This window comes from Mchenga conophoros, linkage group LG15, assembly GCF_057382185.1.
Source record: "Mchenga conophoros isolate Kocher_MC1m ecotype Shallow Benthic linkage group LG15, M_conophoros_male_GT1.1, whole genome shotgun sequence".
NCBI classification, from domain to species: Eukaryota; Metazoa; Chordata; class Actinopteri; order Cichliformes; family Cichlidae; genus Mchenga; species Mchenga conophoros.
This window is the reverse complement of record NC_140540.1, coordinates 24619553-24644248: the sequence shown is the minus strand read 5'-3', so window position 1 is coordinate 24644248 and position 24696 is coordinate 24619553. Positions and strand designations below refer to the sequence as shown.

Genomic DNA, 24696 nt, shown 5'->3' with positions numbered 1-24696 from the left:
ACTTACTTGTCTTTCCATTTTCAGACATCCTCTTTCCATCTCCTGCAGCATAAACCGGCACCAGGGTCACAGTGTAGAGAGTGTCGGGCTGCAGGCCTCGCAGGGTGGTGGTGGTTGTGCCCGCTGACACAGTTTCCTAAGTTTAGTAAGAAGATACACAAATTAGCTGCTCTGATGCAAACATATAGTCAGAAATAACATCAAGCTTAGGGTAAATCCTCCTCGCCAGCTGTGAAACACAGTAATTTATCTCTAGTTGCTGCATGTAACGGGGGCAAGAGTCAATTTTTTTTATACAATATGTATTAGATTTCTTTATATAAGTTTAAAATGGGTGTTTAAAGACCTAAAAGTTTCAGACATCATCAGGCAAATTGGTGAGTAATTCAAAGTCACGGCTGACAGGAAGCTGAGGATGGTCCTACCATGCTCTCATCTCCTCCAGCAGCAGGAGCATAGATGACTCTGTACTCCTTCACTCGGCCCTCGGCGGGCTCCCAGCGCACATTCAGGGTGGTCATGGTTGGGTTCAGCACCTGCAGGTTCCTGACTCCGCCCAGAGGCTCTGCAGGAACACAAACACAGGTGAAACAGGGCGAGCTTTCTCTTTTCTGTCCTCCATCTTTTCCTGGAGGATTGCGATCAAAAGCCTCAGCTAGCTCCTTTCAAAGCCAAAGAGGAGTCACTCTACGTCAAGAACAGTTGAAACAGGGTAGTTGTTGCATTATGCACAAAACAAGCTGCTTAAAGATGTCACTTGCAATAAATTAAATCACGCTTTTCTTAATTTTTCAGGGGATTAAAAAAAAAAGTGACACCTCATAATGATTTTTTGATCTTTCTATCGCAAAACTTCATATGATGATGTTTTTAAAAATATGTTTGATTAAGATTTTCTTCTAGATATGGTTTCTTTTACTGTGGCACATGCGCTTTTGTTTAGCCAAAGGCCAGAGATAGCAGGAGTCTGTACATTTCCCTGCTAAGTAAGGTAAGACAGACTCGTCGGCTTGACTACATAACCCCAAAAGACCAATTCTGAGCCAAGAAAATGCTATTTTTTCTTTTTTGTTTAATAAAAAATTCTGTACAACTGAAAGCAACTTGTATTCATGCAGGACGCAGATTTCACTATAGCAGATATTTAATGTGAAACTTTGTCTCTGGATGTGAGTCTTACTGGTTTTTCCTTCTTCGGAGATATCTTTGCTGATGCCGGTGGCATACACCGCTGCGACGCTGACGGAGTACGGCGTGTCAGGCTCCAGCTTCTGCAGGATGACGCTCGTCTTCTTCCCTCCAACCTGCGTCTGTTCACAGGAAACACGTCGGCAGTGAGACTTGTGTTCACATCGGAGAAACACAGTAGTTTATCGGAGCTTAGTGACAGGTGGCTGACTCATGAAGAAGAACGCCACAGATGGCAAACACAAATGAGAGAAACATTTGCTGCCAGCTGTCAAATAAAAAGTCTTTTTGTTTTTAATGTTTGTTATATGTTTTAATGTTTTGACTGGTCATGGCAGGTGGATTCTTCCCACTGTCACCAAGTGCTTGGCTCAAAGGGGATTGTTTGATTATTGGGATATTCGTTGTATTATTGTAGAGTCACTGCCTTGAAGTATAAGGCACTTTGAGGTGACTATTTGTTGTGATTTGGCGCTATATAAACAAAACTGAATTGAACTGAATTCAGCTTTTGTGGATTGAAATGATATTTTACTGTCATGAAATTCAAATGACTGGATAATTTGATAAGACGTTATAAGTGGATAAATGCAAACACCAGGCCATTTTAGCCCACTACTGAGTGGTTGCCAGGTAACATGATGAGCATTTAGAGGGAGCATTTGGGAAATGTTGTAGAAAACACCTGCATTGATTGCAACAAAATGGGAGCATTTCCAGGAAGTGACAGACGTGATGGTGATGTAGCCGCTCGTTGTTTAAAGGAGTTCAACGTGTTCCTGCCTGGTCACAGACACAGTATGTCGAAGTATAGAGCAAACACACTGAAAATTCATTTGTCCCAGCTGACTCTGATCTTTTAAATGACTCGCTATGTTTTTAATGTTGCTGGGGGGGGGGGTTTCTGGACTTTGACAGCTATTTACTTGATGTCTGTGTGATTTTTGCTGACTACATAACAAATTAACTCTCAGAGATAATAAGGAAATCCCAGTTATTTGCTCCTTAATAGTTCTGATTACTATTTTCGTGTCTCTGAGACAGAAAGACGAGTGCATGCCAATGTGTGCTCCTGTATTTCTGCCCCTTAAAAGCCACAAGTTGGCTCCACACAGTTGGAGTGGATGGATTTATATGTATATTTCTTTGAGTTGTGTTGGGTTACTGGATTCGATGTTCCTCTGCAGGAACATGGATCACATGAAAATTGGGGAACAATGTGCCGTGAAAGACAATTTACTGTTTACTGTTTGCAGCTGGTCTGGTTCAGATATTTGAAGAGTAATGAAAAGCTGCACACCTCCACCTCCTTATCAGCTTGTCTGTGTCCTGCCTTCGTGTGGAAAACTACCACAGCATGAATCACATCACAGCCACTTATGAAACAATGGGAAACAGACGATTATTGACTGACTTATTTATTAAATCAACATGAGTTTGTTTGCCTGCGCTGTAAACAAACACCAGCTGATCTTCTGTGGCGAGTGTTTGATGTCATCTGCAGTTACCGCCACTGACCACAGGTGTCGCCACACCGGCTAAAATGTTTCAGCCTCTAAATGCGCGATCATTTATCCAGATCTCGAATCATCAGCCCTCTAAAAATTCAAGCAAAGCCCTTAAGTGTGCAGCGGCTCCCAGCGGGGCATGTTTTGGAGAGGCATCCACTGGTTATTAGGAGAATGTCAGCAGAGTATTTACATCATTTAGACTTCTTTCTCTGAGAGATTTGAAATCTAGTAGACTGAGAAATCCTGAGCAAACAACTCTGCAGTCCATCACACAGTGGATGCAGCGCTGTAAACACATCCACAGAGGGCATAAACAGTTTGTGGTGGCTAAGGGATAAATTACTGGAGGTATCACATCCCATTTACGTCAGTATTTTAGGTATTTGGATGTTTTATTTTATTCTGGGAAACATACAGAAGGTGAGTATCTTGTTTAGAGACAGTGGAGTGTGTTAATAAAACAATCAGTGACTCCTGTGGGTACTGTACTTGGGACATTTTTTTTTAACCAGATAATTATTTAAATATGAGGTAACTTCACTGCTCATCTTCTAATGCAGCACTCAGTAAATGAGCCAAATATTCATCTAAAGTCTCAGAAATAAGATGACACAGGAATCATTTGTCTGAGCTTTTTTGTGAAATATGCCACAGAAAGTTTTTTATGTGTGCTTTTTCTAAAAATTTTGGCTTGTCCAACAAAGGATGACTTGCAGCTTGGCAAAGAAACTAGAAGGTTAATCCTGTGTTTTCAGTGTTATGAAGGCGGTGCCATGGCAACATGCTTCAGATGTAACTTGCTCCGAGCCAGGTTATGATTGAGATAAGAGATCAACGGTTATGAAATGCACCAGTGGCTGCAGTTTGAAAACTGCTTTCTGTAATAATTAATATATGTTTGAATTCTTTTTGTATTGAATTATTATTTAATTAATTACACATGTAAACACAAATTTAATGGAATAACAGCTGTAATCTGTCAAATTCTCTTTAAACTGCACAATATGAAAATTTGATCTAGTCCAACCAGCAGACCTGTCTATGCTTGTGATTGGTCACATATTGTAGTGCCACCACCTTTCATGTAAACTCTGATGAATGGACTGATGAATGATGGGTTGACTTAACGAGTCCCTTTGTCTGATGTTTTAGCCTGATATTAGATTAAGTGGATTAAGCCTGAGAAGGAAAAGATATCCTTGATTTCTCTGCAGATTTTTTTATTGGATTAACCTTCTAGTTCTAGTAATGTGGAGTTGTGGCTCTTGTGACATTAGGGAGTTTTGAATTGATAATTTTATTCTGCTTTTGACTGGTCTAGCGTTGGCCTCCGTGTCCCATTTTATTTTGAAGGTGAGATTTCTCTGGCGTATTGGTTTAATTTGACTTCCTGCCTTCCGTTGTGCTCGTCTGGCACTCCCTGATTGATTTCACCTGCCTTTAATTGTTTCCTCATGTGTTCTGCCCTCTATCTGCATTTTTGTCCCCTTTTTTGTATTTTGCATGTGTAAAGGGCAGTTGGATCATCCCATTGCTTATCACTGTTCAGACTTCAGTCTGCAGACCTTCAGAGTTTTCACCCCAGTATAAAGCTGACCTATTTTCTCTACTATACATATGAAAAACAGCAGCCTTAGCCCAGAACTGGACTGATGAAGAAGCCCCGTTTTTTCACCCAGTTCCCAAACTTGAGAGGAAAGCCTGAGCTCATCCATAAAACAAACAAGCGTCTCATCTGGTATCACATGACTGATGCTAAGAACAACAAGGCCGCACGACACCAGATGCTCTCGGTCCTCTGGCGCACACATCTGATGCAGCGAGTGGATCGGAGCTCCGTTAGACGGATTTGCAGCGCTGACATCATGCCTCGGCCGTGACACGTTGTTTGGGGGAACACTGTCATAACATCTCAGAGACAGCGACCCCCCTCTAGATTCTTCTCATACTGCTCGCAGCTTCTTTTCATCTTGTTTCCACTGCTAATGATTATTGAGTCAGCGTGTGGGAATGCAGTGCCGGCAGTCAAACGTGGGACTCCTCAAACTCACCGTCGTGCTGCTGGATGTTGTCAACAAATAAAAGCTAAATTGCTCTGTGAGGAAGGAGCCTGGAAACATGTCTGGCGGTGTGTCACTGACCTCCTCCAGATCATTGATGTGCATCTCGAGATGGAGGTGAAATTTAAAACCGAATCCAGCTCGTACTGTAAATCCAGCTGGTTCTGTTTTTGATATCAAAAGCTTTTTAAATGAGCCAGACATCAAATTACAGATCGCTCCGGTGCAGTCGGAGACCTCGAGTCTCAGACTCCACATTTTACTCCACTTCGAAATATATTTCTCTTTGTACATCACTAAATGAGTCTACAGATTAAAGCTTTACATTAATTATACTACTCACATACCAGTTTATTAGGTACAACAAAGTCGGGGTATTTTTTTTTCTGGTTTCTCTCACTACCTTGAACTACCAGAGTTACTTCACCACTCTTCGTGTGTAACAAACAAAGAGGGTTAAGTTGACGGAGAGCTAAATTAACTCGAAGAAGAAGAAGACTTGCGAGGAACAGATAATTAACTGAACTGGCACAAAATCTAAATTGAAAAAAGGGGCACTGGCAGATCTAATGTGATATATGCACATTTATATGGTGCGTGTGTTTTTGTTGGCTTTGTTGAGCACTGAGACAGTTTTGTCAGGTGAGAAGAAGCTCCTGGGATGAGAACTAACACGTCCACGTCTGAGTGCACGGTCCTCAGCCAAAAAAGGGTGGCGTGGGAACAAGTCATGGCCTCCAGGGGAGGATTTCAAGCACCTCAGTTTGGAGCAGGAGACTGAGAAGGATTGGGACAGAGATACTGATAGTGGTCTCCTGTAGTCTACACTCCCACCCGCACCTATGAACATGTGCTGTGGGTCATGGAGCTCAGAGTAGAGCTGAAAGGGTCCAGCAGAGGTGGTTCAGACATCCTGGACGCCTCCAAGTTGTTTTGAGCTTGTCTAACTGGGAGGAGACCCATGGACAGATTCAGGACGTCCTGGAGAGATCGCGTGTCTCGACTAGATCGGTGTCCCCCACATGAGTTGTAGGAGGTGGGCTGGCAGAAGGAGGCCTGCTTAGACTGCTCTAATTCCCCGCCTGATTTTTTGTGTTTTTTGTTTTTCAAATGTATTGTATTTCAAAGCTTTATTTACTTATTTAAACTAATTCTTCAGATTTAGATTATAAGTGTAAAAGAGTGATCTGCTGTATTTCTATAGAGACTACCAGCCAGCATATGAAGTGATTAAATTAGCTGCAATATTCAACAACTTCAGATCCAGTAATATCATGTACATGATTCTGCACAAAGACTGCTTTTACTTTGGGTTTTTTGAGGATAGCTGGATCCTAAAAGGTCTTTCACTGCTAGCAGATCCTTTATTCTTGCTCACTGCCTCTTTTTTATGTAATACTGCCTGTGTGAGGGCACAGGATGCTGCACAAGAGCCAGAAAATCATTCACAAAAATTATAGCCAATTTTCACTCATGGTAGATTTTGGTCAACCTCTGTCTTGTTTAAAAAAAAATCCCTGATTTGCCCTGATTTGAAGTCATTTTCACAGAGATTAAACTGGAGATGATGATCTCATCTGCTGCACAGTTTACTTTACGGTACACAATTAAACATTTATTCAAGTTGCATTACACAGGAGGCAAATCACAAAGCAGGTGCCATCAATTTAGGCTCATTTATCAATAACAAACGAGATTCTCTAACTCAACGATGACTATGAACGACGATTTGACTTTTATTAGAAACACATCTAAAGAACTCAGAGATTCCTTCTTGGTAACTATGTGTTTTATGTGTGAGAATGAGAAAGCCTTTGTCTCTTCAGTGCCTTTAGCTTCTCCTTCTACACAGTTTTATGTCTTTTTTGCTCAGTTTTATAGATCTTGAAGTCCCATCTCAGGAGGTAGAGGAAACTTCCCATCAAATCCAGCAGTTCATAATTGATTTGTTTCTATATGTGCTTTGGGGCTCGTTTCGCTGACTTTTCTGACAGATTTAAAGCTCCACATCATCTTCAGATATTCACTGATTTGTCAGCAAGTGGCTGAAGCAAACCAAGACCTTCCCACTGGTCAAAAAGCAGCACAGCTGGGAACCTCCGCACCCCGACAGCAGAAAAAACCTTCGCTTTGTAAGAGCGCGCGGGGAAACTACACCTGGGAAAGGAATTTAGTCGTGTTGTTCTTTCGATCCCTCGACAAACAAACAAAACAGGAGTGGGTTTACAAGACGGCAGAGAGGGACCCGTTTTCTCATAAATGTCAAATTTACTAAACAATCATTGAAACTCGTCCATTTTGGGTGTAAAATCTTGAATAAACACTTTAGAAATCTCTGAATTCGCCTTTTGTTCAGAGTCAGTGAAGCAGCTCCAGCTATGGTCTCCTGATACAACAAAGAGCCAAGTGGTTATATCATAGAGGCCGTATTTCATGTGAATTCTGCTGCTTGGTGCACATTTCCTGCACATTAAATGATCAACTGAAGCTGCGATACCGAGGTTATATAAACTCAGTATGACCTTTTACTTTCTAAGACTCAGAGACAGAGAAGAAAAAAACCCTAACCCTTTAAAATTGAGGCCTAAATATTCAGAGATAACAACCTAACAATGTCAATGACAGCAAGACCTGGAGGGTTATGTTTGGGAGTGGTGTTCTGTTATTGGACTTCTGTGCGAATTAGGTTGTCCATAACAAACACCATGTTTGAATATCAGGGTGTACATAAGTGCATGTGGCACCAGGATACTCTAGGCTACAGGTTGATGAACAATTTTGTAATGGTATCACCAGATCTGCTGCCATATGTTCTCTGAACACTTGGATTACCACCTGCTGGTGAATTGGATCAGGCGGCGGAGCAGGATGCTGGACAAACCTGGCATACCTGAAAGTATTGTGAGGTTGTGCTGGTAATGCCTGGCAAAGGCCTAGGTCCATAAGGTCTTCAACTCCCACCTCCGGCAGAACTTTAAAAGCATCCCGAGGGAGACTGGGGAAAGTGAGTCCAAATGGACCATGTTCAGCACCTCCATTGCTGAAGCTGCTGCAAGGAGCTTCAGGTGCAAGGTGGCAACATCAGTACCAGATGGTGGAAATCTGAGGTGAAGGGAGCTATCAAGCTGAAGAAGGAGTCCTATCTATCAGGATTGGTTAGCCTTTGGGACTTCGGAAGAAGCTGATAGATGCCAACTGGCCAAGTAGTATGTGATCCTCCATTTTTACTTAACCTCCTAGGACCTGGAATCCAAAATACTCAATTTTGCTCTACAAGGACCTGATATCTACATTATACTTCTACTGTTCTATCAAAATTATAAACAAATATCCTCATATGTGGCTCTCATTTTTCTTAAAAACAAAAATAAGATAAAAAAAAAATCTGGTAATTCTTTGTTTTTACATTCATCGGGCCCCAATATGCCGAAATATCAAAGACAAATTTAAAATGCATGCCGTGGAAGAGTTCGGGTCTTAGGAGGTTAAGAAACAATTCACCAGCTGGGCCTACGTCCTCATTTTATGTTTGACAAAGGTTTTAGCAGGTAAAGGTGAATGGCTTGGGCAGGAATTGAGCTGCAGTTTGGGGAGGGCCTCCAAGGGGGACTGGTGGCGGCTCCCAGCCTGGCAGATCTCCATGTACTAAATAGAGTTGAAGATGTTAAATAATTGAAAACGGGAGGGAGGGTGGGGCACGTAAACGAGAACGAACAGCTTGTAGGCCTGAGGGAACCTGTATAAATGAGAACCGGAAGGAGCGTGTATGGAGGCGTGGTCCGCTCCTGAAATTCCGATACAATGGATGGATGGCAGCACTGGGACAGGTTAAGAAAAAGGTTTGGATGGACTGCTAAGTTTAACATGTCTTGAAATACAGGTGTCTTCATGTACACACAAAAATATATCAAACTGTGAAACTGATTCACAAATTGCCACAAGTCTGGATTGGAGAGGAGGCAGAGGTCGAGAAATCTCACTTCTTTCTGACCTAAACAGTTTTCATTTTCAGTTCTTGCAGTTGATCACTTCAGTCAGCGCCCTCTGGAAACATCCAATGATTTTTTTTAAACAGAGATATTTTAATGTGCTCCCTTGTCATTTTCTCATCCTAACTATGATTTAATTTGTGCAAACTTCCTACATTTATGGCATATAGACACCCTTTTCTAATGTATCTGTACACTGATGATGCCATCATATTCTCAACCACAAACTTACTATGAGGGCCTCGCCTCCAGCGACTGGTCTGTAAGTGATCTTGTAATTCTGGACGGCGCCGGGGGCGGGCTCCCACTTCGCCGTCAGTGTGGTGGTGGTGGCGTTGAAAACCCTCAGGTTTTTGGGCGACGCAGGAAGCACTGGAAGCACACAGGTATGTAGAGTCAGATAAACAGCACCTGTATATGTGTGCGTGAAACGATCGGTGAAAATGATTATGATGATGTTGATGAGGAGGATGATGAAGATGGCAGTTATGATGATGTTCTCACAATCCAGCGGGTCATGGAGCTGGAAGGGTTAATTTTAGGATGAGAGCAGCAGAGTGATGAGGTTTAAACCAGTTCAGAGTGGAGTTGCAGGTCAGGAATGTCTTATTAAATCACTGGTCTCATAAAAATGGAGCTAAGTTATATATTTTTACAAAAGGAAAAGTCCTAATGCATAAAAAGGATTCTAAAATTGGACACAATAACACAAAAACACAATTATTATGGAAACAACTTCTATAACTGATGATCCTAGACGGGAACTATGATTCATTTGTGGTTTCTAACAAATAAAATTATGGCAACAACAACAACAGCATAACAAAAACGAAATTTGGCAGACATTATAGAAAATTCTGCAGTTTTTAACCAATGCTTTGGGGAAAGCAATAATGATTAGCTGTTTTGCAACAACCTGTCTTTGGGGTTATGATAACGCATTTGTTGATCATAAAAGGTAAATTTAGCAACAGCTGGACACCCTGAAACAAACCAGGGCTCTGAAATTTAGGCATAATAATAAATATGACAAATTTGTGGATCATTCATATAAGTTTTTTCTTTTTGAGTAAAGAGCATCAAAGCACATTTTTGGTAATGAGAGTGGATAAAATTTTTATTTAAAAATCAGATTTAGTTCACTAACCACCATCTCCACTACAGAACCTCTGAACAACATTAAACTGATGACGAATATGTGATGACATAATAAAATGACGTTATAATGTGAGATGAACATGACGGCAGGAATGACAAACATGTTGGGAGGATGAAACAGGAACGAGGACACTCATTCACAGTGATGGAGGTCTGTGGAGGTTGACGTGTTACTGGTCAATTTTCACACTTCTTGCATTTGCAGCCCTGAATTTGCATTCACACCACAATATAGTCCATGTCCGTGTTGCCCCAAACCTGGGGATTTTAAAAAAAAAAAAAAGCAGATTTGTTTAAATCTAAGTATGTGTATGGTGTCAAAAACATCAGTGAAAGAAGTTCAGTCATTATAAAGACATGTTTTGATCTGATATATCACTTAAATAGCTTCTAATTAGCTTGAAAATTGTGTTAAAAACTGCAGTGGTTTAAAATATTTCAAGTTATATTGTAATTTTTAAGAAGTAATTTTTATGTTTTTAAGCAGATACTAGCTGCATGATAGCTAGCAACATTAGTTAGCTAGCGATATTAGTTAGCTACCAAAATTAGTTAGTTAGCCACACTAGTTAGATGTGTTATTTATTCTATTGAAATGCATTGCTTTTCATATCTTATCTTTTGTAATTATCATAACATGACATAAATAACTCTTAATTTTGTTTTTTGCCTTGCACATATTTCTATTTTATATGATGACATTTAATACCACAGTGCTTTAGTTACTGCTGTGTAAAAGAACAATGTGCTACCTACTGCTAGAAGTTAAACCAAAAACTTGCAGAGCCTCCTCACACTGACTCTGCTATGAATTAAATAAACAATAATGGACAAAAAACAAAACAAAAAAAACAAAATGTAGACTTCAAGGATCTGTGAATGACTTCTCTGTGAGCATACTTTGATGATAGTATTCTTTAAAAGATTCTTTAAAAGGCCATCATATTTTTTACATTTCCATTCTTCACATCCAATACAAATTGGTCTATAACTTACTTACTACAGCAATAGAAACACAGAGTGAAATACAAGACCACCAGAATCCATTAAAGCCTTTTCTTTAAAATACTAGAACTGTGTATTTGATTAGTAAACAACAGATCTCTGCAAGTTGGCATGATTTTACCTGATATTCAAGTCTTGTGTGAGTTTTTCTGCTAGGGTAAAAAGTAAAACTACACTCTAAGTGCACAAATGCAAATGTTTAGCCAACAGAAATTACTTTTTTTGGTTGATATGGTTTTGAATCGGTCAGAGCTGAGCCTGCAGTACATTCGTGATAATTTATGTCAACCACGCAGCTGTGACCATCGTGTCTTTTTTGCTGAACTCTTTGCTCAGGTTTGAAGTTGGAGAGTTGTGGTGTGAACGCACAGTAAAGCACTAAAATGCATAGACATGCAGTGAAGGATGACTGAAAGAAAAAAAAGAAAGTGTGTTCCCATTAACATCGTCCTGTATGACCACGTTACCATTCCACACAGAAATCATGAACAATACAATGAAAAGGAAGCTGTCCTTCTCATACGACATACCTGGCGGCTTTAACACTAGAAAGAGACATTGAGAGGACAACAGTGTTATTTTAAAGTCATACACATCTGTGAAAGTAAAACATTGGGATGATTTGTTGGACGCTGATAAGAAGCGGGGGTTTACTTACGTGTGCGTTCATTTCCCATCAGATCTTCGCTCTCTGACTCATCTGGGTAGATGGCCGTGACAGTGACAGAGTAGTCGGTGTCAGGGTCCAAATTCTCCAGAACGTGGGAGGTTTCGTCGCTATTCAGGATAACCTAGTGACGGGTAAAAACAGCACATACATATGTATCTGTGTGTGTTTATTGCTAACCAGAAGATGTTCTTGGCGCTATGATCTTAGCCTTTCAAAGCAAAAACCTACAAGACTGAGCGCACAGTGAAAACGACAGCTCTTTAGGTCAAAGGTTAAATCTGTCACATGGAGAAAATGTCTGCCTTTGTCTGCCACAGCTTTCTGTTTTATGTTGCCATTTTACAAAGTTTCATAATTCATAGCTTAAAGTTGGAACCCGGCACTGACTTCATCTCATTCACCGATTTTTGTGCTGATGTGCATGTTGGGCCCAAAAACAACTTTGGAGGGCCGAAGCTTAAGCAGTGGAAAACAAAGGGAGCATTATTATTGCTGTGGTCGAACTGGATGTTTTCACTTAATCTTGGCAGTTTTGAGGAGTCTGTGAAACCATAATGGATTGTTCATGAGATTTTTTCCCTTCGGAATGACAGGGTAATTTTGAATTCAAACACTGACATCTTCAGTTTCATGATTGTAACGTAACCAATGCTCGCTGGGCAGAGATCCACACGTTGGTGGTTTTATTCTAGTTGAGAAAATCAGAGCAGCGAACTCAGCGACTGCAGGTGTGCTCGAATGCTGCTTCAAGCTCACGCTTCGGTTTTAATCAGAGAAAGAAAACTCTGCTAAGCTACAGGCAAAAACACTCACAAAGCTCGTTGATTGGTTGGACATGGATGAGACAACTGAAAGCAGATGTTTACCGCTGCTGCAGACAGAGCGCGCTGTCCAAGCAAAGCTCATTTGCATATTTTGAGACAAAGTACTAAAGCGGGTTTATTTACCCAGCTGCTGATAACAAATACAAATGTAACATGAAAAAAAAACTAATTCTGATATCATAGAAGTTAACATGCCAGGTGTCTTTGGCCTCAGCCAGCTGACGTAACGTTTCAAGATCCTTCACCTTCTCACAGCACACAGTTTGTTTGTTTTTGTCTGTTTTCCATCTTCTTTTTCCTTTCACCCTAAATTAACTGTGGCAGCTGGCTGTTCCTCCCTGAGCCTCGCTTTGTTGGAAGTTTCATCCTGTTAAAAGGCAGTCCCCCACCATCACCAGTTACTGCTCACTGGGCATCCTCTGGCTGCTGCTATTCTCTCGCTAACATTTTAGGGCCTTTATCTTGTAGAAGGTACAATGTAGAAAACCTTGAGGTGACTGTTGTTGTGAATTCATGTTATAGAAATTAAAAATGTATTTAAATGAGCTGAATTATCATGAGATATCTTAAAAAATGTGTTCATCTAATGCATAGGTTCACTGATCTCTCTTGAAAAAGAGATGAGACATTATTAAAAACGCACCCACAGCCACAGCCTGAATCGGTCTGTGAGGTAAAGTATCTGCAGAGACAAACACATGGCTGGAGCTACACCATGAAAATGTGCAAAACTTCAGCCAAGAAGATCTGAGATGATCTCAACCACAAGACAAGGTTAGTTATTATTATGTTACTCACTATGAAAAGTAATTATCCTAGTCTGCTATCTTAGTTAAGTCCACAGTTAAACTGTGCGTGTCGGGGTCATCATGGCCATCATAGTTTACACGCTGAGGTTTTGAAAGTGTAGCTTAAAGGTGTGCTACACATGAACAATGCTGACAAAAAGCTGCAAAAGCGCAGAATGACAACTGAATAGCATTCTGGACTCACGCCTATGAAAACAAAAGAAGTAATAAAGCACTTCAGTGTGTCGAAATGATGAAGCCTCAGCCAATGCACTAGACACTTAGATCTGAATAAACAGTGTTATCGGATGGTTTACGTGTCATCTTTTAACAAGCACATACACACATGCAGTTTGTTCTGGAAAAAGCTTGAAAATCTGATGTCGCTGCCAATAGAAACTCTGTATTCAGACATGGAAAGAACTTCTTCTGCTGCAGTCTTTGTCCCGACTCATTTGAGCACAGACATTTTATAGACATGGCCAGGCTGGTCGCATCATCACCCACTTACCTGCTGGAAGTCTGTCTCCCCCCTTTTAACCCAGCCAACACGGTAAAGGGACACGTCGGGGCCTCCGTGTTCCCATGTGACTCTGAACGAGGAGTGGGTCACCTCAGAGAACTGCAGGTTCTTGGGCGCAGGAACAACATCTGTAAACATGGACCGAAATGAGACAGAGGATGTCTTAGTGATGATGCAACAGCATGTGAAGAGTCCCTTTTTTATATTATTACATAAAGTTAAAGATATAAAAACACTTAATATTACATTATAAATATAACCCTACACATCATCTAAAGACTTTTTAGTGTAGACCAACCTTCATGTGATTGCCACTTTCCTAAATCAAACCCTGATTTTGTTTCACTTCATTTGTTCAAACGAAAAACTTAACCGAGTCTGGTTTTTTGTAGAGGTGGAGGATGCTCTGTTAGGATTGTTCCTGCTTTTGCTATAACCAGAATTCTGCACTCATTCTTTGATGAGTGCAGGATGACCAAAAAATATAAAATGTAGATTCATACCTGTGATGGCGCTGCCGAGCATCGGGGTCGCAGGACCGTCGTCATAGATCGGGGTGACAGCTAGATCATATTCTGTCTGGGAAATGAGGCTGGACAGCACCAGGGTGGTAATGTCGCCATTAACTTCGATCTGTCAAAGGCAAAATTTAATTATTAGTGACTCTTTTTTAAAAAAAAAATCACTCAGAGGTTGGACAGCTACATTTAGACCCACAGTCCTGAAATACCCACAGACTTTGCAGTAAATAAAACGTGGGGGCATTTGTAGCTCAAAAGATAGAGAGAGCTGTCTACAAACTGGAAACTCAATGCTTTGATCACCAGTTCCTACACCCTGCATGCCAAACTGTCCTGATGCCTGATGGGTTATAAAAACAAACCCTAAAGCCACTGAATAAAATACCACATGAACTGATGAATGTGACCACAGTTTAATTTCTAATGCAAAACTAAAAAACTAACACAGTTCTCTTTGCCGATTAGCTGGAACATTCATTCCTGCCACAGACCGACGCCTTTAACAGAGCTGTAAGCAGTTTTAAACTATCAGTTTAAGAGAAGAGCTTTATGGAACAGGTGAAAGGTGAACATGGTTAATATATAACAATTTTAATTTCATTTTAATTTCTCTGTCTGTATGTGATGCAAGCAAATGACTGAATAACTAAGCAAAGTTAAAATTAGAAACAGACTCTGCAGTTCCTCTGAAGGCCACTTGAGGCTGGCTCCAAAACAGTGTCAGTCTCCATAGACTCTAGTGGTAAAATGTGCAATATTATATACACATCTACAGCCTGAGACAAAAACATTTTTGATCTCTCTAAGGAGGGAGATTTGTTATATTTCACATCTTCTAAATGGACGTCATGGCTTGGGTCACTGTTTGGTGAACTTTAAATGTCATAATCCTCCCCAGATAGATAAAAAAAATTACTAAATAAGACTTTTATTTGATTATATGTGGCCTTGAGTTAACAGCAGCGCCGTCGGATTTATTGTGTGATGTAGTTGAGAGGTTTTTGAAAGTAGGCTTTGAGTTTATGAGTCAGATTCAAATATTTACCAACTGAGATGAAAGCAAAGAACGTAAAAGACGTGCACTTGTAGGGTCAGAGAATAGTAGGTCATCAAATAAATCAGCGAAAAGCTTTGACATATTAAAGCGCAGAGACAGTCTCCACAGTCGGATTTTTCATTTCAGCAGAGAGTTAAGTTAACTCGGGCATACATCCAGATGTGTGGGCTTCCTCTATAGAGACAAGAAGCCTTCAGCACTAATCCTTAAGAGGAGTCGAGCTGTTTCGCGTCATCTATCAGAATCTTCTGGAAATGTCAGGTATCCACGGACGGCACCGTCAGCTGCCGAGTCATCCCAGACTGTTTGTCCTCTGCTGACATCCAAGTGAGAAGTTATGAGGACAGAGTGGAGCTGGGATGATGGAGTCAGGCTGGGCTGGCTGCAGCAGTCAGCGTGCTTCTGCCAGCAGACTGCGTTTCTCATAAGCACCAGGCCAACAAAGAGGAGCTGCAAGGTCGGCCGTAACTCATCACTTTCCCAGAACGAAGATATCTCTGCTGAGTAAAACTTCACCTATATGAGGCTCTCTGTGAGGCTTTATTGTTCAACACCAACCCTCAATGACCTTACAAACAATACAAGCACTTTCAAACAGACGCAACTTTTTATTCGATGAGGGAGTGACAGCTGATACGTGCCAATGGAAAAAGATCACAGCTGCACTTACTGAGCCTGATTTAGAAAAGTTGGACGTCACGCTTCTCCTCACACATAAAGTCCTGATCGATCAGGCTCCGTCGTGTGTTAAAGACCTCTTAGTATCATTTTATCCCTGCAGACCACTTCACTTTCAGACTGCAGGCATATTTGTAGTTGCAGAGTTTCTGAAAGCCGAACAGGAGGCAGAGGCCTCAGCTTTCTGTGGAACCATCTCCCCGCATCATTTCGGGAGACAGACGGCCTCTGTACTATTACAATTAGGCTTTAAACTTCTAGTTAGGGCTGACTCAGGTGACCTTGAACCGTACCTTCTTCATGTTGCTATAGCAGGGGTGTCAAACTCAAATACACAGTGGGCCAAAATTCAAAACTGGAACAAAGTCGCGGGCTAACATTAATATTTATTGAAATATATTTATTCCTCCAGATATAAGAATGAATCTTTTCTTATGGACTCAAACACGTTTTGCTGAAAAACTGAATATGGAACACGCAAAGCTTAATACTAAACAATATATATATTAGCTGTATAATACCAGTAGGCCAGCTCTAATAGTAATTTGGTATGGCTTCGCGGGCCAAATGTAATTAGGCTGCGGGCAAAATTTGGCCCGCGGGCCAGAGTTTGACACCTATGTGCTATAGGCTCCAGCTGCCGATAGACTTCCCATGATGCACTGAGCATTTCTCCTCCTCTCCTCTTTAAGTTTGTGTGTTGATGCTGATTCTACTGGGATTCTTCTTCCTGTTAAAAAGGGAGTTTTTCCTCCCCACTGTTTGCAAGTGCTTATTTTCTTAATGTTGTAAGGTCTTCACCTTATAATATAGAAGGCCTTTGAGAGCACTTTTATTGTGAAGTATGACTATATGAATAGAATGGAAACATATTGAATTAAAATAAAGACGTCCAATTTAATGCACTCTGGAAACAGACAGACATCAGTTACAGCCACTAGGTGCCCTCTCACAGTCCCTTTATCATCCATTCTGATCAGTGACTTGGAGATTGTGTAGGAGAACTGTGCGGTGCAAAAAAGTGCATAAACTCTATTGTTGGAATCAACATTCTGGTTACATTTGGTTACATTTTATTTTAAATTAAATCCTGATCTTTTCCTGAGCTTAACCAGGTAGTTTTTATGCCTTAACACAACTAAAACAGGGACATGGGGTTAAAGCCTACTTCCCCTCAACCTCCTTAAGCTGATTTTTGCTTCTTCTTTCAAACGAAAAACTCATTATTTCCTTCAATGAACAAACAATCAGCACTGAATAAGGTGACGACTTAGGAGGCCACATACTGGTGCTTTCTATGGGACGGACATGAATGGGAGGCATGCTGGTTCTCATTTTATCACTGATTAATCTACAAATTAATATTCAAATCAATAAACTGAATTAATAGTTTTGTCCAAAATCTAAGCCTGTTCAGTTTATAATAAGTTGAAGCAGTGAAAAGCAGCAAATCCTGACATTACAGAGCTGAAACCTGAATATCTAATGTATGTGCCTAGAAATGACTGTGACTAATCAATTATTTTGCGCTTTCAAACCTAGAAAGTGTAATAAACCACGACCATGAAATATATTGATCATAACTCCGCCCATAATTAAACAACTGCTGCATTAGCACTCCCTCTGAGGTTTTTCATGTATTTGTCATGTAACCCTGCAGTGGAGCTAGCACACCATCATAAAGCCACAGCTGTACCTCTTTCACTTCTCCTTCCTCAGGTTTGTAGGTGATGATGTATTTGCGGACGGGTCCAGGAGCAGCATCCCAGTTGAGCCTCATGGTGCTGTGAGTAACGTCGCTGATTCTCAGTTGTCCGGCAGCCGGCCTGGGCACTGCGGGAAGACAGGGCAAAGGAAACGTTAACCACCCTGAGTGAAGCTCAACAACATCTCCTCACTCTCAGCATTGTTGTGAAGACATTCAAAGACACTGCCGGCTGACGCTGTGAGGCCAAAACTGAAGAGCTGAAAAACAGACAGCAGCTTATTTTTTCTTTTTTCTTTTTTTAAAGAAAGCGGTCCTGCTTTGGTTTGTAGTGCATCTGTTTTCTATCGAGATGAGATCCAGCTCTTATAAAACAACAGCTGACATGAAATAAAACTCCGAAACCCCTTACCTTTCCTAAAAACCATTTCTGAGAAAAAAATGATCCAGGATGGAAGTTCTGATTTCAAGTAAACACTTTAGAAAAGTGGGGGGAGGGATTTTAAATATTTGAATTCTTTCTGAGACGGAGCGGGTCTGCGGACAGCTTTAACATAGTTGAGCTCTTTGAGGTTTGTAAGAACATGACCAGTGTACGATATGAGTTGGCTACTAAACCACTGTAGTTTACTAACCTTTCTTGTTTTATTTGTGTGGTGCTTTGCACTAACTAGTAGATATCTACTTCTATTTCTTTGTTGCTCCTGTAAAGTTTATAGATATAGTTTGCTTGTCACAGTCTGGCGAGGGCAGACTGTATGAATTGAAAAAGGACCCAAAACGCAGACGCCAAGGAACAGGGAACAGAACTTGAAATGTTAACAAAAGGCGAGCCGTTTAATAAGGCTAGTAGAAGAGGTACAAACAAAGGGCAAGGCAAACTGAAGCAAAATTAACACAAACCTAAACTGGGGAATCTAAACAAGCAATAAGAAAAACCTAGGCAAGAAACTTGGAAGCATGGCATGGGGAACATGGCGTGGACAACAGACGACCTGACAATCACACACTGAAAACAGAGGACTTAAATACACAGGAGGTGATTAGGGGAAGTGGGAACACATGGAGGAACAGCTGAGGGTAATAAAGCAGGACGAGGCAAGGGAAGCAAAACTAGAAACACTCACATGAGACATGGACCTTCAAAGTAAAACAGGAAACACACTGACTGAATTCTAAACATGCAAACTTAACAGCAACTGGGGAGACAGAATATAGGAACCTGAAATATGGTACAAAACCATCACAGTGGACATAACATGGAACACAGGGAAGCCATATGACGAAGCCAAAGAGCAAAACCTAAGATAACCATAACTGAGATCTAGGGAAACACGAAACAGTACCACAAAGGACTCAAAACATAATCCATAATATAAAAACACGAGATCTCTCCAAAATGAAACAGGAACATGAGAGGCAGACATAACAACATAAGACAACAGACATGAAACACACGAAGGGCAAGGGAGATTTAACATAGTTGGAACACGAGGGGGAAATAATAAGAACTAGAAACACTTAGGCATGATAACAAATAAACTTAGGAAACCTGATAAGCTTAAACATACACTATGAACATCAAAAGAACTGAAACTCAAAACACTGGGTCATAAGACCCAGGACCGTGACATTGCTAAGAAATCTAGAAAGCTAAATATGGACATTTGCGGCTCCAAAAAATCAAGATGATGATGGATATAAAGGTAAATTGGAGGATGATGAACTAATCACCAGCACATTGGTTCAGCGGTTAGCACTGACTCACAGACAGACGGCTCACGGTCCGACTGTTTTATGCTTTTGGATCACTGAAAAGAACTGAAGCAGCTTCTAAAGACCTGATTCTTCCTTCAGCTAAAATACTGCTACTGGACAGTTTTTAATGAGTTTCTAATAGCATTTTTCCTTCTATCGTGACTACTTGACACCCAGGCTGATAGCTACACTCCATCTACCTTCACCTGTCCAGTGTTTGGCTTGCTGGTGGAGTTTTAATCCACCGACATTACAGGAGCTCTGATCCTATTAAATATCCTCAGAGATCACATTTTAAACAGTTAAAATCAGTTTAATGTTACATACAGGTGACTCCCGTGCCCTCCAGAGGCTCGCTGGTGGCTTCTCCGTACACAGCGTAAATTCTGATGTTGTACGCTGTGTTTGGTATCAGCTGCTCCAACTGGGTACTGGTTACATCTCCAACACGTAGCTGCACAGGGACAGAGGTGAAGGAAAGTGACCGTCGGAACTAGCATACATTGAAACTGGAAGAACGGCTGAACTCGGTGTGCACAGACAAAAGAGTCGTCAAAATATTTTTTAGCATAAATAAAAACAATCAATAAGTAGCTAATAGTCCTAATGATAGTAACTTTAACAATGGCCCAGGTAACAAGTATAATACATGGATATAACAGGGGTTTTGTCTCTTACACTTCGGGGTCACCATTGGGGTCTTTGAACGTAAGCCGATAACCTCACTGATTATTCATTAAACCTTTCAATATGCATCTTCTTCTTTTAAATCACACATTAAACACAAAAAAGCAAGAAATTTTTGAGAAATTTGATATAAAAGGGTCTTCACGAAATTGTATGTCAAATAACATGTGCTGCAAAGTAAGTTAATGCTCCCCTCTACTTCACAGTTGCCGCCTGATTTCCAGTAAAGACCACCTCACTGTACATTTAATCATCCTTTAAATTTTCCTCAGCTGTATAATCGCAAATGTAGGTTAACACCAAAGAGGCATTCAGTCCCATCTGTTCTGTTTATGTCATCTCGATGACTTCAGGCCATGAGCTAATCCTTGCCATTACCCAGCGTGTCTGAGGGCTCTGCTCTTCGTAGGCCTGGCCTGAGCCGGGCTGCAGAGGTCTACTTCCTCATTGTATCCACATCTGAAAGTAGTAAGGTGATGCAAGCAGAAGCCGGCTAATATCAAATAAATGTGGAAAACCTCAACACGCAAATAAAGAGATGTGTCAGATTTGTGTCGATCTACGTGCGAGTGTCCCTGTGTTGTGGTGAATTTGTGACATTGTGGGAACATTATTAAGTTTACTTACTCACATTGTTGGGACTGGGATCATAAATACAGTTTGCAGACCCAAACCATTGTCAGGGATAAAGTACTGTAACCTCGGTGTTCGTGTACCTCACTCTCCAGCTGAGGCTCGGAGGCATTGATGGAATTGTACAGCAGCATGTAGCCGGTGGCGCCGACTACTCCGTCCCAGCTGACCCTCATGGAGACTGAGGTCTCATCATACACGTTCATGTTCTTCACTGTGTACAGCGGCACTGAGGGGACAAAAACAGTCAGTTTAACACACGGCACAGCCATGGTCTTCTTTGGCTTTGCTAAACAGTAACAGAGGGGACAAATCTCTGTGTTTGTTGGTTCAGGCACAGAAATTAATTCCGTTTTTCAGATTTTCTGGATTAACGCTCCTTGATCTTTTAGTTATAATATGCAGAGGTGGTTTTGGTACAATAACAGGATAATGACCCCAACAGACCCAAAATGTCCCAAAGTGATCTTAAAGCTTCGGGCTTTTGATGGCTTCTGTTTTTTCAGGATATTTTTCAGGACTTATTCGTTACTTTTTGTTGGATGTCACATAAAAAAGCTAACCAACACGCTTCATGGAAACACAGAGATATAGAAGATAAAACCAGGTTAACACAGAAAGGTATTTGCTGAAGAAATCTGGCTTCTTGGACACACAGATGTCAAAATAGTTAAAAATTTTGAATGTGCTTTTATTTGATAAAAGATGAATAAATACAGAAGAGAAGTTTTTTTAAAAAAAAAAATAATAAAAAAACAGTGTGCTCCTAAATCCTGATCTTAAATAGTGCATAGTTAGAATTAATAAAGTCCATGAAACTGCAGTTCCTCTAATGGCCACTTGAGGCTCTGAAAGCCATGTTAAAAAGTCCAACTTTACTGCAGAACTAAACATGTTTACAGCCTCGGCTTTAGTCTCTATGGATATTTTCCCTGCATAACAACTGTATGGCGGGTGAACTCATCCATCTGGAAACTTGATTAGGAGCACGGCGACTTGAAATTACAGGTATCCTGATACATTACAGGCAGCTCTAGCTGATCACTGTCTGCTAGGCTCGTAGACAGTATAAAGGTGGATTTTCCCATGGAAGATCTGCACTGGCTTCACATTTCAGACCGAGAAGCTATATTCATTATTCAGGTCTATGGTTTGGCCTCACCTCTGCTGAACTGGACTTCTGATGTGTTTGTGCCTTTTGGAGCATTATTCTTGGAATTATCTGATAATATGGCTCGCTTTGTGGTACACACTGTTCAAGAAGTTTGGGCTTCAGTCTTGACGAGTGAATATTTTATCAGGCTACTTAACACTGACCAGCAGGGATCTGTGCACCCGCACAGTTTATGGACGCAGCTTTCTAACCAAACTAACTACCTTTAGCTGAAGACTTAGCACCCAAGCCTCTCATCAAAATAAGGTTACTTTTAGGACCAAGAAACAAAAATGCTATAAGGCTTCAAACCAATGGGAGAAGCTGGCTATATACGTCTTTTATTTACAGTCTACGGTAATCGCATTAAAACCCAACCTAATTTTTTTTGTATTGGAAAGCGAGAAGAAAGGAGGATGAGTATTTCACACTTTTGCTTTGAAACTGGATGTAACCTTTTAAACACCCACAAATGTGTGAATTTTGGCTTTTTAAGAGTGTGGCTTTGCAAAAAAAATCCCACCTCCTTACTGTTTTAGCACTATGTGACATCATGATATATGTCACCCCCACCCAAACCCACAGACCCCAGACCTTTATAGACACTGTTTTAAGAAGGACATTATGACCTAATCGAGTGTTAGTTTAAAAATTACAGTAAACAAAGCCACAGTGATCTGACAGCTGCTGGCCACCATAAAACCGACAGCAACACAAGAGCCAGTTATTGTTTTATGACAGTGAGAAGCCGCTTGTTGTAAAAATCAATCACACATTTTAGCACAAATAAAGGGAACTTTAAAGGACAAATGAGCAAATAAAATCACTTAGAGCTGTGCACTAAACACGTTGTTAAACTCTATGAGTTTATCTAAGATACATGCAACGACCGCAGACCTGATTAATTTTAACAGTTGCCCCATTTTTCCTACTCCGACTAACATCCGCTCTCAGGATTGCATCATGGGACTGTGTTAAACATATTTCCACCTCAGATCAGATGCTAAATATATGTAGTATAAACACAGATGCTGGACCAGATATGAAGGCGGGCAGATGACTTCCATGGATGTGTGTGAAACAGGATAATGAGCGGAGAAATCAAGCTGTTTATCTCACAAACCATATGGAAGAAATAGAACGCTTTCCCACAAATGTGAAGCACCACAATGCGATGATACTATCGGCCTTCAAACCTCTTCTTTAATCATGTCTTTGAACTAAGAGGTTTTAAAAAAATCAACAAGAATAAAAACTCAGCTCTTCTCTCAATCGGCAAGAGCCGTTTTTGAATTTTGGAGAGTGGAGAAACAATCCTGCTTAAGCCTCTGAGGTTTAAGATAGGCTATGAAGCTCCCAGCACACAGTTTTAGTGCTGATGTTAATGCCAGAGGCAATGTCTCTCAGAAAGGTTTGTAAAGGCAGACAGTGCTTGATTTTATACACCTGTGGCAATGGGACTGAAAGCACCTGAAATCAAAGAATAAGCTTTGTTTCTCAGTACTTTTGCCCTTATAGTGTAGCATAGTTAGATTTAGGGCAGGGATCATCACCAATGATGACCATCATGAGATCATCATTAATGACTTAGAGCAGGGGAATCAAACATAAGGTCCAGGGGCCAGTTGAGACTTCTATCTGGAGTCTAATATTGGACTTTTGTGGATCCGAACAGGCTTTTTGCTGTCTCTGCCCCTCTTCAACTGTCCAACCACTCCAACACCCGTGAAACATAACAGCAGTGCACACATTACGTCCGGCACAGAACAAGAAGGTACAGAGGTGAAGAGGAAATACTCACATGTGGTCTCAGTGCCCTTCAGAGGCTCGCTGTTCACCTCGCCAACCACAGAGTAAACATTGACAATGTATTCGGTCAGATGCGACAGTTTCTGCAGCACTAAGGTGTTCACGGATCCGTCGACCAGCACCTGAAATGATAAAGGACTGGTTATCATTCCATAGCTGGTAAATTTCACCTCAGAAAGTAAAAAAAAAACAGAGTGCCTGGGATCAAAAACCAAAGAAGCCTCTCTTCGTGATGTCTGTGAAGGTTCTCAGTCATCCAGGTCATCGTAGTCAAAGGAGCTTACAAAGAAAAGCGTCTGGACTTCTTTAAGTTGCTTGAAGACGTTTCACCTCTCACCTCTCTTCGTGATGTCATTAAAACTTTTATCTGTCTTTTCACCGTTGGATAATTGTAGTCTGTTGAGCCTGAATCTATTGTGCTGGTGGGAAAGTCCTCGTGCGGGATGTTCAACTTGGCTTTGAAATAGCGTCACATTCCTGCACTATTCTGCTGGAAAATCAAACCCAGCCGAGAAATAACAAACAAACACAAAGAGTCTGCAGCTTCTCAGGCTGGTGGGCTCTTCAGTTTGGTAATCTGGAAAATATCTCCCTCTTATCAAGTTATTTGTGTCTGTGATTCATTAAGCTCAACCTGTTTCCAATGGATCTCGACCACAGTTTTTCTTGACTCCACTGGTGTAACCTTACCTTAATCTTTATTGAATCAGACACTCAAGATTATCAAAATAGGATGGGAAACAAGCTGATACATTCTCTTTATTTATTTATTTTTTAGCACAAACTTTAGATTTAATTTACTGGAAGCAACCATAAAGATATATTTGTTTGCAATGTGGAGCCAGGATTATACTTGCTTGCAGAGCAGTGAACCCTTGCTCTGGTAAAGCCACTGTGATCTGTAAAGCCACTGTAATGTGCCTATAATACTTATAAGATCTCTCAGTATGATCATCTGCTTTGTAACAGATGAACATAC

At 40.8% G+C, this 24696-nt stretch overlaps 1 protein-coding gene across 4 annotated transcripts in view; it reads right to left on the bottom strand.

Moving 5' to 3' along the window:
- col12a1b (collagen, type XII, alpha 1b) overlaps positions 1-24696 on the bottom strand; it is a 151801-nt gene that overhangs the window by 76880 nt on the left and 50225 nt on the right. For 3 of the 4 annotated variants that reach the window (XM_085247752.1, XM_085247749.1, XM_085247750.1), the window contains exons 22-33: positions 23710-23839; positions 20839-20984; positions 19763-19889; positions 17669-17805; positions 14220-14349; positions 13705-13844; positions 11570-11702; positions 11442-11456; positions 8981-9120; positions 1181-1310; positions 426-565; positions 7-136 (exon numbers count right to left, since the gene is read on the bottom strand). In XM_085247752.1, coding sequence (XP_085103878.1) covers positions 7-136; positions 426-565; positions 1181-1310; positions 8981-9120; positions 11442-11456; positions 11570-11702; positions 13705-13844; positions 14220-14349; positions 17669-17805; positions 19763-19889; positions 20839-20984; positions 23710-23839 — 1498 coding nt within the window. The remainder of the gene's footprint in view (positions 1-6; positions 137-425; positions 566-1180; positions 1311-8980; positions 9121-11441; positions 11457-11569; positions 11703-13704; positions 13845-14219; positions 14350-17668; positions 17806-19762; positions 19890-20838; positions 20985-23709; positions 23840-24696) is intronic. The other variant, XM_085247751.1, reaches the window with a different exon arrangement.